This window comes from Eumetopias jubatus, unplaced genomic scaffold (genome assembly GCF_037043125.1).
Source record: "Eumetopias jubatus isolate StellerSeaLion01/CBP00866 unplaced genomic scaffold, mEumJub1_p1.0 scaffold_12, whole genome shotgun sequence".
Taxonomy (NCBI): domain Eukaryota; kingdom Metazoa; phylum Chordata; class Mammalia; order Carnivora; family Otariidae; genus Eumetopias; species Eumetopias jubatus.
The window spans coordinates 94,609,973-94,623,725 of NW_028274818.1; the positions used below are offsets into that span (position 1 = coordinate 94,609,973).

At 56.5% G+C, this 13,753-nt stretch overlaps 1 protein-coding gene across 1 annotated transcript; it reads right to left on the minus strand.

Annotated features, from left to right (window-relative positions):
• Nucleotides 1–1,989: 1,989 nt before the first annotated feature.
• On the minus strand, nt 1,990–12,806 carry PRSS36 (serine protease 36). The gene is made up of 15 exons (XM_028110030.1): nt 12,770–12,806; nt 12,430–12,465; nt 12,188–12,223; nt 11,802–11,964; nt 11,093–11,373; nt 8,419–8,585; nt 5,306–5,546; nt 5,068–5,197; nt 4,372–4,628; nt 4,126–4,289; nt 3,521–3,758; nt 3,247–3,388; nt 2,708–2,973; nt 2,510–2,631; nt 1,990–2,268 (listed from the first exon to the last, which is right to left on the minus strand). The coding sequence occupies exons 1-15, from the start codon at nt 12,804–12,806 to the stop codon at nt 1,990–1,992; spliced, it is 2,559 nt and encodes an 852-aa protein (XP_027965831.1).
• Between the last annotated feature and the right edge of the window lie 947 nt (nt 12,807–13,753).

Sequence of the window (13,753 nt, forward strand, 5' to 3'; positions counted from 1 at the left end):
GGTGGACGGTGCAGGTGGCACAGGCTCTGGGGCCGGAGGCCCATGTGACCGGGTTGGGGGTCAGGTTCATCCTCTGTCCGTGTACGGGTCTATGGGCAACTAGGCATGTACGTTGGCTTCGAGCCTCAGAAAAACAGAGCCCCATTTCCCCACCTACTTTCCATAAGGCTAAGACCTCTTAAGCCAAAACTTCAGGGCCCCTCCTGGAGGGCAGGGAATTCCTGGAGTGGGTGAGGGGCTAGAGGCTAACTGCTGGGGAGGAGGGGGCAACATTGGACACTGCGGTGGGTTGGGCAGAGGGTTGGGTGTATTAAATGTTTGTGGGGGATGGCATATGGGTGACTGACTGGGTATGGGACCCAGGTGGGGATGTAATATTCTCTTCGGGATCTGGCAGCTAATGATAAGCCTGGCTCTTTAAGAACCTCTGCCTATCGGGGTGCCTGGGGGGCTCAGTTGGTTGAGCGACTGCCTTCCACTCAGGTCGTGATTCATCAATCGATTCATCGATCGGGGAGTCTGCTTCTCCCTCTAATCCTCCCCCCTCTCATGCTCTCTCTCTCTCTCTTTCAAATGAATAAATAAAATCTTAAAACTAGTTTGTCTTTGAAAAAGCAAACAAACAATAACCTCTGCCCGTCTCCTCAATCTCCCAAGAACTTCCTACTTCCCCTCCCCTATCCTCTGCCCACTCAACCCAGAGATGGTGACTCCGGCCCCAGAGGCGACCCCTCTGCTACTCTCATCAGCTGGCTTCCACCCCAAGCACTCCTTCCCCAGGTCTCCATTTGCCCCTTTTCTGTGCTCAAACATCACCTCTTCTGTGATTCTTTCCTAATCCCCAGCCAGGGGTGTCCATGTGTGCTCCCCATTACATTGGGAGCACTTCAGGGACTGATCTATCAGACCCCCAGACCCCCTGACTTAGTAGTTCGCAGGAAATGTGGTTGAATTCACGCAGGAAGGCGCACTACTAAATGGTGGGTGAGGGGGGCGCTTGGGTGGCTCAGTTGATAAAGCATTTCAGCTCATGTCATGATCTCTTGAGACCCCGGATCAAGGCTCCCTGCTCAGAGGGAAGCCAGCTTCTCCCTACCCCCCGCCCCGTGCTCGCTCACTCTCTCTCATGCCCGCACCCTCGATCTCAAATAAATAAATAAATAAATAAAATCTTAAAAAAAAAAAAAGGTGGGTGAGGGAGTGGGATGTACACACAAGGACACATGTTGGTGCTCAAACTCTGGGGACACCGGGCAGGCTGTGCAAGTGGGGGACCGTCGAAGGTGTGTACTGGGGACACTGGTGGCACATACCCCGGGGCATTCATCAGGGTGTGCACATGAGGGGGCAGCCGTCTGTGGGCATGGGAGATGCTAGGTCCCGGACTCCCAGACTGAGACCCTTCCCTCACCCTCACCGGCAGTCCTTGCTCTGAGGGGCGGCGGCGGCGGGAGGGGGGGGGCGGGGCGGTGAGGGCAGGAGGTCTGAGCTAGGGCTGAGGTGTCTAGCAGGTGCTAGAGATGCCGATTCCGCTGGGGAGGTGACGCACGCCCAGCTGCCACCCCACGTCCCCCGCCCTGGGGCGGGAATGAGGGATAGCTGCCACGTTATCGGGGACACATTTCCTGGGAGCCCAAGGCCTGACTCACAGAAGCCCGGGAGGGATGGGCCCAATTCCCGGGCTTCCCCCAGCCCCTCGGCCTGCCCACAGCAACGCCACAAGGCCACGTGCCTGTGTTTACATCTTTATTATCCGCTGCCCGCTGCCCCCAAGGCTCCTGAGCCCTCAACAGCCGGGCGCTGAGGCCCGATGACCCGAAGGCCCTGCAGCCCAGGTGGGCGGGGCGCTGCGGAGGCTCCGGCAGGGGAACAGAGCCGGTTGGGCCACATTCCAGCCGCGCTGGGCGGGAAGTGGAGGGCAGGAGGGGGTGGGGGGGGAGAAGGACGAGGCGCCCCCTCCCCCCCCCCCCCCCCGAGACCCAGGCCCCCTCAGTCCTGGATCAGGGGGGTTAGTAGCAGCAGGAATACAGCAGCCTGAGGGGAGCCTGGGGCGCTGGCCATGTAGGGGGGGCACAGGTCGCTGCCTTCAGGGGGCCAGTGGGGGTAGCCACTGGGAGGCAGGAAATGGGCCTCCCCCACTGTCTGGGAGATCCAGGCCTCTTCGGGGCCAATGGCAGCAAATAGCTCCCGGCTCCCCGGAACAGCCATGCCCATGAGGACCCAGGAGCCTCGCTCGGTCAGGCACAGGAGCGGAGGTGCCGAGGTCACCTGCGTATCAGAGCCAAGCCCCAAAGGGTCTCTCACCCTTCCTCCTGATTCCCTGCCCCTTCTTAGAGTCCAGCCACAAAGCACTGCTTGTTCCCATCCTTGGGCCTCCTGGCCCCTGGTCTCTCTCAGGTCCGGCCAGGAAGCACTGCTGCTTCCCACTTGGGGCCCAGCACTCAAGAATTCCAACCCTGTTCTCTCTCTAGGGTCCGGCTGCCCAGCACTGCCTCTCCCCTCCCTTTACCTCACATCTGTCCTCCTGACCCTCCGAATACAGAACACAGAGAGTCCCAGGGGGCAGAATGCCCTGATAGAGACAGTGACAGAGTCGTGGCATCAAGATGGAGACAGCTGCGGCCACCGGGACTAGAGAGGAGAGAGGGCTGTCGCAGGGATTCTGGCCTTCAGTCACGTCTCACCCCCCAGGGCCCCGGGCTCTCACCTCGGTCCCGGGGGTCCTTCCAGCCCAGCACCCAACAGCTGGCCCCCAGGGGGATACCCCCTGGGTGAAGGCAGATGGGCAAGGCTGATGGGGAGGGTTCCACCCGGGAGCTCAGCTCCAGGAGGGCCAAGCGGGGCCGAAGTCCCAGGTGCCGGGGCAGGCGGATGCTGATGACCAACCGGGATACCTGGTGGCCCTGTGGGAGGGGGCTGGCCCCTGCCTGGCCCAGGTACACTTCAACATAAGGCACTGTGGTAGAGCCTGGCCTGTTGGAACAAAGCCCAAAGTCACCTTCTCCTTCCCCAGTCGCTGTAAAGTCCTTCCCAGTGCAGGGGACAGGGCAGAATGAACTCCATTCATCAGGGGCAAGGTCACTCCATTCATAATTCCTCCTTCCAAATCTCTCTTCTATCTCAAAACACTTGTCGCAGTTCCCTGCACCATAAGAGCCCTAAAGGGAGAATATCCCACTATTTTAAGAGTCCTTTCGCCCATCTCTCCAATTTTTCCTTCTTGTCCAAGAGATGGGTGAGACCCACCTGAGGACACAGTGAGTGGCTGCCAGAACCCAGCCTGGGGCCACGAGGATCCCAGTGCAGACTCGATCTCCAGCTACGTGCACCTCTGCCAGCCAGGGCCACAGGACCCCCATCACAGCGGGCTCTGGTCTCAGGCCACAGGCTAGGGAGAGGAGGTGACCACTTAAGTGGGGGCTCCACAGCTGACCCCTGAAGACCCTACCATGGATCTTAGCCCATGTAGGAGACTCTAAGTCCCAAAGCCCTAAGGAGACTTTAAGCCCTGAGCCCTCACCACCATGTTCTGTGCGGGGGGGACAAGTCTGTGTCTCGGTCTCCTCCCCCTCAGGGCCCCAGTCCCAGTTCAGCTGGTCTTCGAGGGAGGCTCCCCCAGTCACATGGCTGATCCACCGGCCATGGGTCTGCAGGGGGTGGAAGACTCTGGGGCGTAGGCAGCCACTGGAGAGATCGCTGATTCCAGCCAGGAACCAGGTCCCCTCCTCCTTGCACAGAAGACTCCGATGAGAGTAGTTCTGCAGCAAGAATGTGTGCGCGTGGGTAAGAGGCTCTCAGAGGTCCTGGGGCTTTCCTGTACTCCACTCTCTCTCCATACTCAGACATAACACGTCCCACCGCCAGTACGGATCTGTATAAGTCAGCCCTCACTTTAGGATTCTCTTTAAACCTGGGGGTAACCAGAAGGCCCGACACGGCCCAGGGCCCATCTCAGGCCCCTCCCCAAAGTCCTCCAGGGCCAGACTCCGCCCCCAGCGCCTTCAGGACCCGCCTTAATCTCCGTCCCGGCCCCAGAGCCCTCGGCCTCATTCCCAGGCCCTCGCAGACCCTGCCCCCACCGCCCCCTACAAATTCGGTCCCGCAGGCCCCGCCCCCGTCGCTCACCCAGCAGCGGCCCGCCTCCTCCTCCTCCTGGTAGGCGGGGCAGAGCGCGTGCGGCGGGTCTCCCGGCGGCGGCACCGACGCCCCCTGGCGGCCGTACAGGCAGTGACACCACCAGCCGCTCAACAGCTCCGCCTCCAGCTGTGAGTTGGGGCCAGGCGCAGGCTCTGGAAGGGAGAAGGGAGGGAGCTGGCGCTGCGGCGGAGCCCCGCCCGACTCCGTCGAGCCCCGCGCGGGCCCCCTGCTCACCCCCGCGACCCCAGAGAGCCAGGCGGCAGCGGCTCCTGGGCAGGAAATAATGTTCTGGGTGAGGTAGGCACACTGGCCGCGGGGCCGTGCTCAGGTTCACCGGCGCTCGCAGCTGCAGCAGCGCCAGGTCCGAGGCGTCGTCCCACGAGGCATTCTCGTGCAGCACGAGGCGCGCCACCAGCTCTGCGCGCCGACGCGAGGGCAGCAGCACGCGCCAGTTGTCCCGGTCGCGGGGCGGGCCGTCTGAATTGATGGGGCTGCGGGATGGTGGAAACTGGGGACGTGGGCTGGATCCTGCACACTCAGCTCAAAACCACGCACGTCTCGCTTGGACTTTGGACTTCCAGAGAATTGGGCACTAAGCCCGCAGCATCCTGGATCGAACTTATAATGCCCCCTACTCGCCCCCAGTAGACAAGGACCCCGCTTTGCAAGCTGGATCCTACACCTGCCAGTGAGACCCCGCACTCCAGACCGATGTGCCCCTCCACCACCCCGACTCCTACCCTACACAGGGGATTGTGCCTACCTCACCCAGAACACGATTTCCTGCCCAGGAGCCGCTCCACCCCTCCACCCCTCCACCCTCCTCCTACCCTATACAGGGGAAGGGCAGGGGACAGGTAGATAATGTCTCAGGCCGATGCCGGGGGGGGGGGGGGGCAAGAACATGTCTGAGACTGGGTTTTCACTCACTCCAGAAAGCAACTGGCAGGTGCCAAGACCCAGCTTTCAGACACCAGCGCCCCATGGCAGGGTCTGGATCCTGGCACCATCACCTGGGCCTCCCAGGGCCAGGTCCCTGGCCTTGGGGCCTTGCCGCACTCTGAGGGGTGAGAGGCCTGGGTCAGGGGGCCTCCCAGACCCCCAGCAGTTTCCACCCCAACTCAAATCTCCCATGTCCAGCCACCATCTAGGGGTCCTGCTCCCTCACCTGGCAGGGCAATGGTGCAGTTCTCATCCCAGGGACCTGACTGGGGCTCCCAGGACTGGGTGGGAAAGGCAGGCCCAGGCTCTGAGCCTATCACCTGTTCCCGTATCCATGCCTCATAGGGAGCCACCGCAGTGAAGACTCCAGGGCGGTTCCTTCGTCCACAGCCAAAGCCAAAGCTGGTGATTCCCGCCTGGAACCATCGGCCACCTTCCTCACAGACCAGAGGCCCCCCAGAGTCTCCCTGGTGATAGATAATTCAGGGTCAGGGATCAGCCTGGAGAGCCACCCAGCTTATACTGGGTCACCTCACAAAGGTTCTACACCTCTTCTTCTTGCCCAGCATAGAGCCACCTTCTAGAAATCTGCCCTGTCAGAGCCTTGTCCTCTGCATTGCCTACAACTGTAAACAGAAGAAAGCCTTGTAAGGCAGAAAGGCTGATGAGCATTAAAGGCCGTGCTACAGAGACCTGCAGGTCTCATTCAGAGCCAAATGATTCCTGTTCAATAAGGCTCAAATAAACCCCGTTTTGGGTTTCTAAGTGCACCCAATTGTTAAAGTAAATCAGAGATGCCAACATTCAGGAGCAAGAGGCTATTGTTAGAAATAAGCTGTTAGAAAAGCAGCAAGGGGGCGCCTGGGCGACTCAGTTGTTTGATCATGATCTTTCATGGTCATGATCTTGGCGTCATGGGATCAGGCTCTGTGCTCAGCAGGGAGTCTGCTTGTCCTCCCTCTGCTCCTCACCCTGCTTGCACGCTCTCTCTCACTATCTATCTCTAAAATAAATAAACAAAATCTTTTTAAAAAATGCAGCAAGAAGGGATAGTTTGAAATCGAGTAAGCAGGAAGAACTACAATGAACAAACACTAAAACAACATTGTTCCTAAGACATCTTCTGTAGCCGAGGTCAGGCATCTCTGTGACCTGAGGAGGTCCCAAGGAGGGCTCAGAATCATTGAGAACTGTGCTGTGCAATATGGTAGATGTATCCACATGTGCCTATTTAAATTTAAATTTAGGCTAAATAAAATTTAAAATTCAATTTTTTAGTCATACTGAAAACATTTCCAATATTCACTAGCCAATGTGGCTAGTGACTACCATACTGAACAACGCAGATATAGAATATTTTCATCATTGTAGGAAGTTTTAATGGACAGCACTTGGTTTAGAGGAATTTGAACTGTTTGCAACCCTGTTCAAGAAGGGAACCTCATAACTGGGAGGGACCCTGAAGACGATCTAGCTTGACTAATCCTCATCACCACCATGCATGCTTGAGCGCCCTCAAAAATGTGTGCCATTGGGGGTGACTGGGTGGCTCAGTCGGTTAAGCATCTGACTTTTTTTTTTACAGGATTTTTTTAAAAAGCTTTATTTATTCATTTATTTATTTAAAGATTTATTTATTTATTTATTTATTTATTTATTTATTTATTTGCCAGAGAGAGAGTGAGAGAGAGAGGCAGCGAAAGCAGGGACACAAGCAGGGGGAGTGGGAGAGGGAGAAGCAGGCTTCCCACCGAGCAGGGAGCCCGACGTGGGGCTCGATTCCAGGACCCCGGGATCAGGACCTGAGCCGAAGGCAGATGATTAATTACTGAGCCACCCAGGTGCTCCCATTTATTTATTTATTTTAAGATTTTATTTATTTATTTGAGAGAGAGAGAGAGAAAGCCTGAGTGCGGTGGAGGGTGGAGCAGAGGGAAGGGAGAAGCAGACTCCCTGCTGAGCAGGGTGAAATGCGGGACTCAATCCCAGGACCCGGAGATTATGACCTGAGCCAAAGGCAGATGCTTAATGGACTGAGCTACCCAGGCTCCCCTATTTGTTTTAGAGAGAGAGAGCAAGCAGGGAGGGGCAGAGAGAGAGGGAAAGGGGAAGCGGACTTCCGGCTGAGCAGGGAGCCCAGATGCGGGGTGATCTTCCAAGGAGGAGATCATGACCTGAGCCCAAACCAAGAGTTGGATGCTCAACGCCCCAAAGCATCTGACTCTTGATTTTGGCTCAGGTCATCATCTCAGGATGGTGAGATCGAGTGTAGAGTCTGTTTCTCCCTCTCCCTCCCCCTGCTTGTACTCTCTCTCTCTCTCTCTCTCTCTCAAATAAATAAATAAATAAATAAATAAATCTTAAAAAGAATTGTGTGCCATTGGAGGAAAGTTTCTGGGGAAAATGGTTAAAATATACTATGTGTTGGCTTTCAGCAAGGTATCTGGAAACCTCTGTAAAGGATTAATCCTTCTACTTGTTTAAATTTTATTTTAAAGTAATCTCTAGGGGCGCCTGGGTGGCTCAGTCATTAGGTGTCTGCCTTCGGCTCAGGTCACAATCCCAGGGTCCTGGGATCGAGCCCTGCATCGGGCTCCCTGCTCCGCCGGAAGCCTGCTTCTCCCTCTCCCACTCCCCCTGCTTGTGTTCCCTCTCTCGCTGTGTCTCTCTCTGTCAAATAAATAAATAAAATCTTTATATATATAAAAAAATAATATCTGCACCCAATGTGGGGCTTGAACTCACAACCCTGAGATCAAAGAGTCCCACGCTCTATGGACTGAGCCAGCCAGGCACCCCGGATTAATTCAATTTTTTAAAAAAAATAACTATTTGCTGAATAGCTACTAAGGAACAGGTGCTGTGCTGTGGACTGGGATGTGGGATAATAATAACAATAGCTAATACTTATTTAAGCTCCTATTAAAGACTAGGCACTGTCCTAAGTATTACAAATTCATGTACTCATCATAACCACCCTATGAGGTAAGTAATTCTATCATCTCTGTCTTCCAGATGAGAAAGTCTGGACATGTGGAGGTTAAATAATTCAGCCAAGGTCCCACAGCTCATAAGCGGTGGTGCTGGACTCCTAACCAGGCTGACTCACTCTAGAGTCCGACATGTAACCTCTGCATTGGACTGCCATGAGTAACATAAGCCCTCTTGTTGAGCCCCGAGTTCTGTCCATTTATAATCTTCTCATCAGTCCTATCCACCGGCCATCTTGCCCTCTTTTTGCAGATACGAGAGAGATGAGCTTGGTCTATTCCTCTTGTTTCCTATTGGTTATAGGGCTCTGCCTGGCCCTGCGGGGCAGATGCGGTGGCCTCCCCTCACCTGGCAGGTGTCTCTGCGGCCCCCCGCGTAGCCAGCACACAGCATCCCTGGCAAGAGCTGGAAAGTGAGGTTGAAGGGGCCAGGCCGGCTATAGAGACACTGACAGGCGTCCTCTCCCAGCAGCCTTAGCTCCACTTCTTGTAGCACCCATGGGAGAGGCAGGTGCTCTGAGGGCAGAATGGGAGAGCAAATGCTCTGAGGCAAGTATGAAGTCCCCTGGTCCCCAGCTCAGCATTGTGCCCTCCAGGCACCTCCTGAACATCTCTGTTTAGATGTCCCATGGCACCCGAGCCTGCTACATCCCAAACCAGTCATTATCACCTCCTGCTCCTCTCTGTTCTTCCCACAACCTCCTCTCAGGAATGGCCCCACAAGCACCTAGTAAGAGCTTCCACGGATGGTTGTGCAGTGGAGAAAGGTATCCAGACAACAAATAATGCATGTGGGGGCTAAAATCACTCAGCTCTGGGCCCCCATAGGGGTTGTGTAGTCTTGAGAGGGCACCCTTTCCAACAAAGATGCCGTATAGACTAGCGTGGTCCCATACCAAGTTGCCAAGCATGGAGTCTGGGTGTCAGCTTTGACCTCTGTCTCAGCTTCCCCTCCCCAGTCAGTTCCCAAGTCCTGAAAACCTCTCATGTGTGACCTCTTGGATTTTCACTGCCACTGCCCTAGTTCAGGAGGCACAACTTTGGGCCTGGATGATTGGCCCAGGCTCCTCACTGGTCCATTCCCCAACCCACCCTTCAGTTGTTGCTGACAGAGGCATGTTCTTTTTTTTTTTATTTTTTATTATTATTATTTTTTAATTTAAATAGGTTCCATGCCCATTGTGGAGCCCAATGCGGGGCTTAAACCCACGACCCTGAGATCAAGACCTGAGCTGAGATCAAAGAGTTGGATGCTTAACCGACTGAGCCACCCGGGCACCTCATGACAGAGGAATGTTTTTAAAGCTCAGCTCTGATCTTACCAAGAACAATCAATGGATCCCACTGTCTACATCTGAGGCCTCAGCCCTTTCCTGAGGTGACCCTGCCTTTGATGGGAACCAGGTCTCAGAATCCAGGAACGGGTGGGGGAGAGTTGTGAATAGAGCTCCTTCCCTTCCCAGAATCCTGAGAGGTCAGGTGATGGTGAGGCTGTACTTAAGGGTCATCCAGGGAGGTTTGGGGATTGTCCTAGGGATCCTGGGAGCTGGTGGGGTACTCTGGCCCTCGGTTTGACCTTAAGGCTTTCATGGTCCACACCTAGCCGCTTTTGCGGCCTCTGTTGCCTATGCCCCTTCTACTCCAGCCCGGCAACCTGGCCCTTCTCCATCTCATATGTCTCATGTGGATACCCAGAGTGGCCTCCATCTCCCCCCACCTTTCTGTAATGCTAACTTATGTCCTCTTTACAAAACCTCCCCAGAAATCTCCTGTTCTGGGTGCCCTTTGTCAGGATGGTCTGGGCCCATCTACACAGACTTCCTAGGTGCTCAGAATGACCCTTTCTTGTCATCCCCTGCCCTCCAAGCACAGGCTGTGGCATCTCCTCCTCAAGCACCCTTGCCAAAGCCCTGGGCACTACACAGGTCTGATCATGGCATATGCAGAATAAATGTGGGGGCCTTGCTAACATGGAAAGGTAGCACTGGATAATGGCGATGATGGGGAATGGGAAAGTGGTCTACTTCCCCCCACACCTTCTAACATAGTGTTTGTTTATCTGCTGAATTTATAGCTTGTCTACCTACTAGAACTTAAGTTCTGAGAAGCCAGGGAGTTTTGCTGGTTATGTTTACTGGCATATCTTTAAGTCAGTGCCTGGCACAAGAGGTGCTCAAGAAATATCTGTTGAGGGTGGGGGATGGGTTAGCCTAGTGATGGGTGTTAAAGAGGGCACGTTCTGCACAGAGCACTGGGTGTTATGCGCAATGAATCATGGAACACTACATCCAAAACTAATGATGTGATGTACGGTGATTAACATAACATAAAATAAAGAAATATCTGTTGAACGAACGAAAGATGAACTGAATGAATGAGGGTGGGTTGGGAGAAGACAGGAGGTGGGTAAGTAGATGAGTGAGGGGAGGAAGACAACAGGGAGAGGAGGGCAGAAGCTGACATTTGCTGAATGCTTACAATATTCCGGGCTCCGGTGCACGATTACCTAGGGCAAAAATTCCTAAAGTGCATTCGTGACTGCTCTGATAGGCACCGTGCTACAGACTTTACACGGATTTTCTCATTTAATCCACCCAACAACCCCATGAACTGGGCACTGTTTTCCTCAATTTTCAGAGGACGAAATGGATTGGGTGAAGTGCTTTGTCTGAAATAGCAGAGCTAGGATGGGAACCCCAGTCGGATCCTAAATCCAGGAAAGAGAAAAACTAGAAGGGAAGGTGAGGAGGGAATCTAGGTGGATGAGTCAGTAGTCTTACCGTGCGAGCCCTCACGGAGGAGGAGAGACGGGGATGGGCAGAGCACTTAGCCACCGCCTGGCAGAAATCGGCCCTCCAGGCCCCCGCCCGAGGCCCCGCCCCGTGGGTCCCACCTCCCGAGCCCCCGCCCCAAGGGCCCGCCTAGACCGGGCCCCGGCTTTTAGGCGTCGCCCCGAGGACCGCTCAGTAGGCCCCCACCTCTCCCGTAACCCACCTCCCCGGAGGGCCCCCGCCCTCACTCACCCGCTTCCTGGATGTCCCCCCAGCCGGTGGCCCAGCAGGCCGCGCCGTGGGCGAAGCGGTGCGAGGCGCGCGGCAGGCAGACCGGCCGCACCGCGGGGCCCAGCTGGGCGGGCGAGGCCAAGCGCAGCAGGGCCAGGTCGGCGCCCAGTTCCACGCTGCTGTAGTTGTCCGGCACCAGGATGGCGGCCACTGCGCGGACGTGCGCGCCGTCCAAGAGCCCGTCCTGGGAGTGCACGCCCAGCAGTACCGACCACTCGGTCGCAGGCTCCAGGGTCCCGTTCCTGCGCCGAGGCCCAGGCGGGAGGGGGTTAGGTCGACCCTAAGATGGGGGCCGACTGTCGTGGGGGTGTGGGGCTCAGAGGCCCGGGAGAAGGTGGGATCAGCGGGAACCCAGGAGGGGCGGAGTCGGATCCGGATTTGGGGCTGGGGCGATCCAGGTTGAGCTAGGTTCCCAAAAGGGGGAGGAGTGGATCCGATTTAGAGGTGGTTGATAGGGGACGTTAGACAGACGGAATTAAGATTCGGGTGTTTGGTGGAGCGGTGGGGCGAGTCTGCAGGCGGCGTCAACCACATTCCGAACCAGGATACCCCCGCAGAGGGGCGGAGAGACGGGCGCAGCTCGGTTCCAAGTTAGCGGTTGAATACACCGGGTCAAGCGGAGGGGCAGGCTTGGCTTTTGGAGAGGGGTCGGACGTGGGCGGATACTCACTTCACGAAACAGTGAGCAGCCGAGAGCACCCAGGAAGGGGCGACGAGGGAGCCCCCGCAGATGTGGCCCCCACTCTGCTGCAGGCTCACCTGCCACGGCCAGCTGCCTGGCTGCGCGTCTGAGCCCCCCACGATTCGGGCAGAGGACTCAGGGCGACCGCAGTCTGCGACGGGGTACCATGGAGGTCAGAGCCTGCCAGGTCCCTGACGCCAGAGGCCCAGGCAACTCCCAGACAAAGCCCCTGTCTCCCACCCGACTTCCGTTTGCCCCTCTGAACAAAAACAAAGAGGACCTAGGCACTGCTAATTTTCCCGTGACTTTCACCTCCCTCCTCGCCTAGCCACACTTAACTTCCTGTAAGATGAGGAACCCCCGCTCTTCCTTACCTAGATCTTCAGGTTCTTCCTGCGTGGGACTGAGAGCTGGGAGTTGGAGGGTAAAGAGAGGAAGGTACTGGTGACTTCCAGCCCCTGACACTGCCCAGCCCCCATCTTCCTGTTCTCCATCCTCTACCCCCTACCTCTCCCTTCCCCAGTTCCCTGCTCTTTCGGCCCCCTGCCAACACCCATGCTACCCCTCCTGTCTTTTCTGCCTCCCACGTGGCCTTCCCCCAGTCCAGCTGCCTTACCTGAGTCCTGGAAAGCTCCTGGGATGGGGCTGATGGCTGGAGAGAGGGAACCAGAAAGAGGCTGGAGACTACACTTTGATATGCCCTCCCCAACTCCCCCCTCCCAGCCCCCCCACAAGCTTTACAGCTACTCCATCTCCCCAGGACACCCGGGGTCCCTTTCCCCTCTCATACACTATTCTCTCCCTTCTGACCCCTCACTCCCTCCTTTTTCTGATGTTCTCCTGCCCGTCGTCCTCTGACACCCACTACCCACACAGAACCCAGGAGTCCTGCTTCCCGGCTCCCCAGATACTAGGACCCAGGCCCCTTGCAGCCATCTTCTGTCCCCTGAAGTTACCGAGGATCACAAGCGGAAGGAGCAGGTGCTGGGACATGGCCCGTTTGAGTCAGCTGGAGGCACGGAGATGAGTGAGGGTCTGCTCCCGGCCACAGCTCTGTCACTGCCTAGGCAGCCTGTGACACCGGATGGTCCCAGGAGCAGCCCCACCCTCCCTGGCTGGAGCCCATCTCTGGCAATCTGAGAGGATCTGGGACTGGAAGGGGGAAGTAGGGAGCCCAAAGGCCCCACCCAGAGCCCTGTGAGCATCTCACATCTCTGGAGGCCCAAGGTGGGGGTGGGAGGCAGATGTCCTAGCTCCAGGACACGGTTGGGTGGGGGACGGAGGAGTGGAGGACCCTGTGGGCAAAGGTGGAAGGAGAGGACAGCCAGGTGCTGGGAGGCTGATGTACGGGGTCCTTGGTGAGGCAAGGCTGTCGGTGAGCCCAGGCCCTTGGGACAGAGGAGGTGGCCCCTCAGTGGCGTGACTCACCTGAGACCTCACCTCTGATCGGGGTGTGGCTTACCCCAGTGGCTTGGCCTTTTCTTCTCACACAGCTCTAGTTACTGGAGTTGCTGGCCAGGTCTGGGAAGGGAGCTCTAGGGAATTCAATCCCATCCCAACAAAAGGATCGCAGATTCCGTCCGGTTGGACAGGGCCAAGGATTCTGGGAGGGGGCTGGGCAGGCTGGCAAAGCCAAAAAGGACACCACCCTTTTCTATGTTAGAGTATTCTCAAGTGTGGTCACTCTTTGTGTGACCTTGGGAAAGTTGCTCAGCCCTTCAGTGTGTATCAGTAGGAGGCCACGAAGAAACATATGGTGCCTCAAAGAGGGGGCGTGTAATTGTGGGGCGTGTAATGAAGGAACTATTTACAGAGGTATAGGCAGGGTTAAGGGAAACCCACAAGGGATGGTGAAGCACCCTGGGGCTAGCAATAACGGAGAGCCCTGCCCTGCCCTGACGGGAAACAGAAAGGGAATGCTGCCCCTGGAGGAGAAGGCT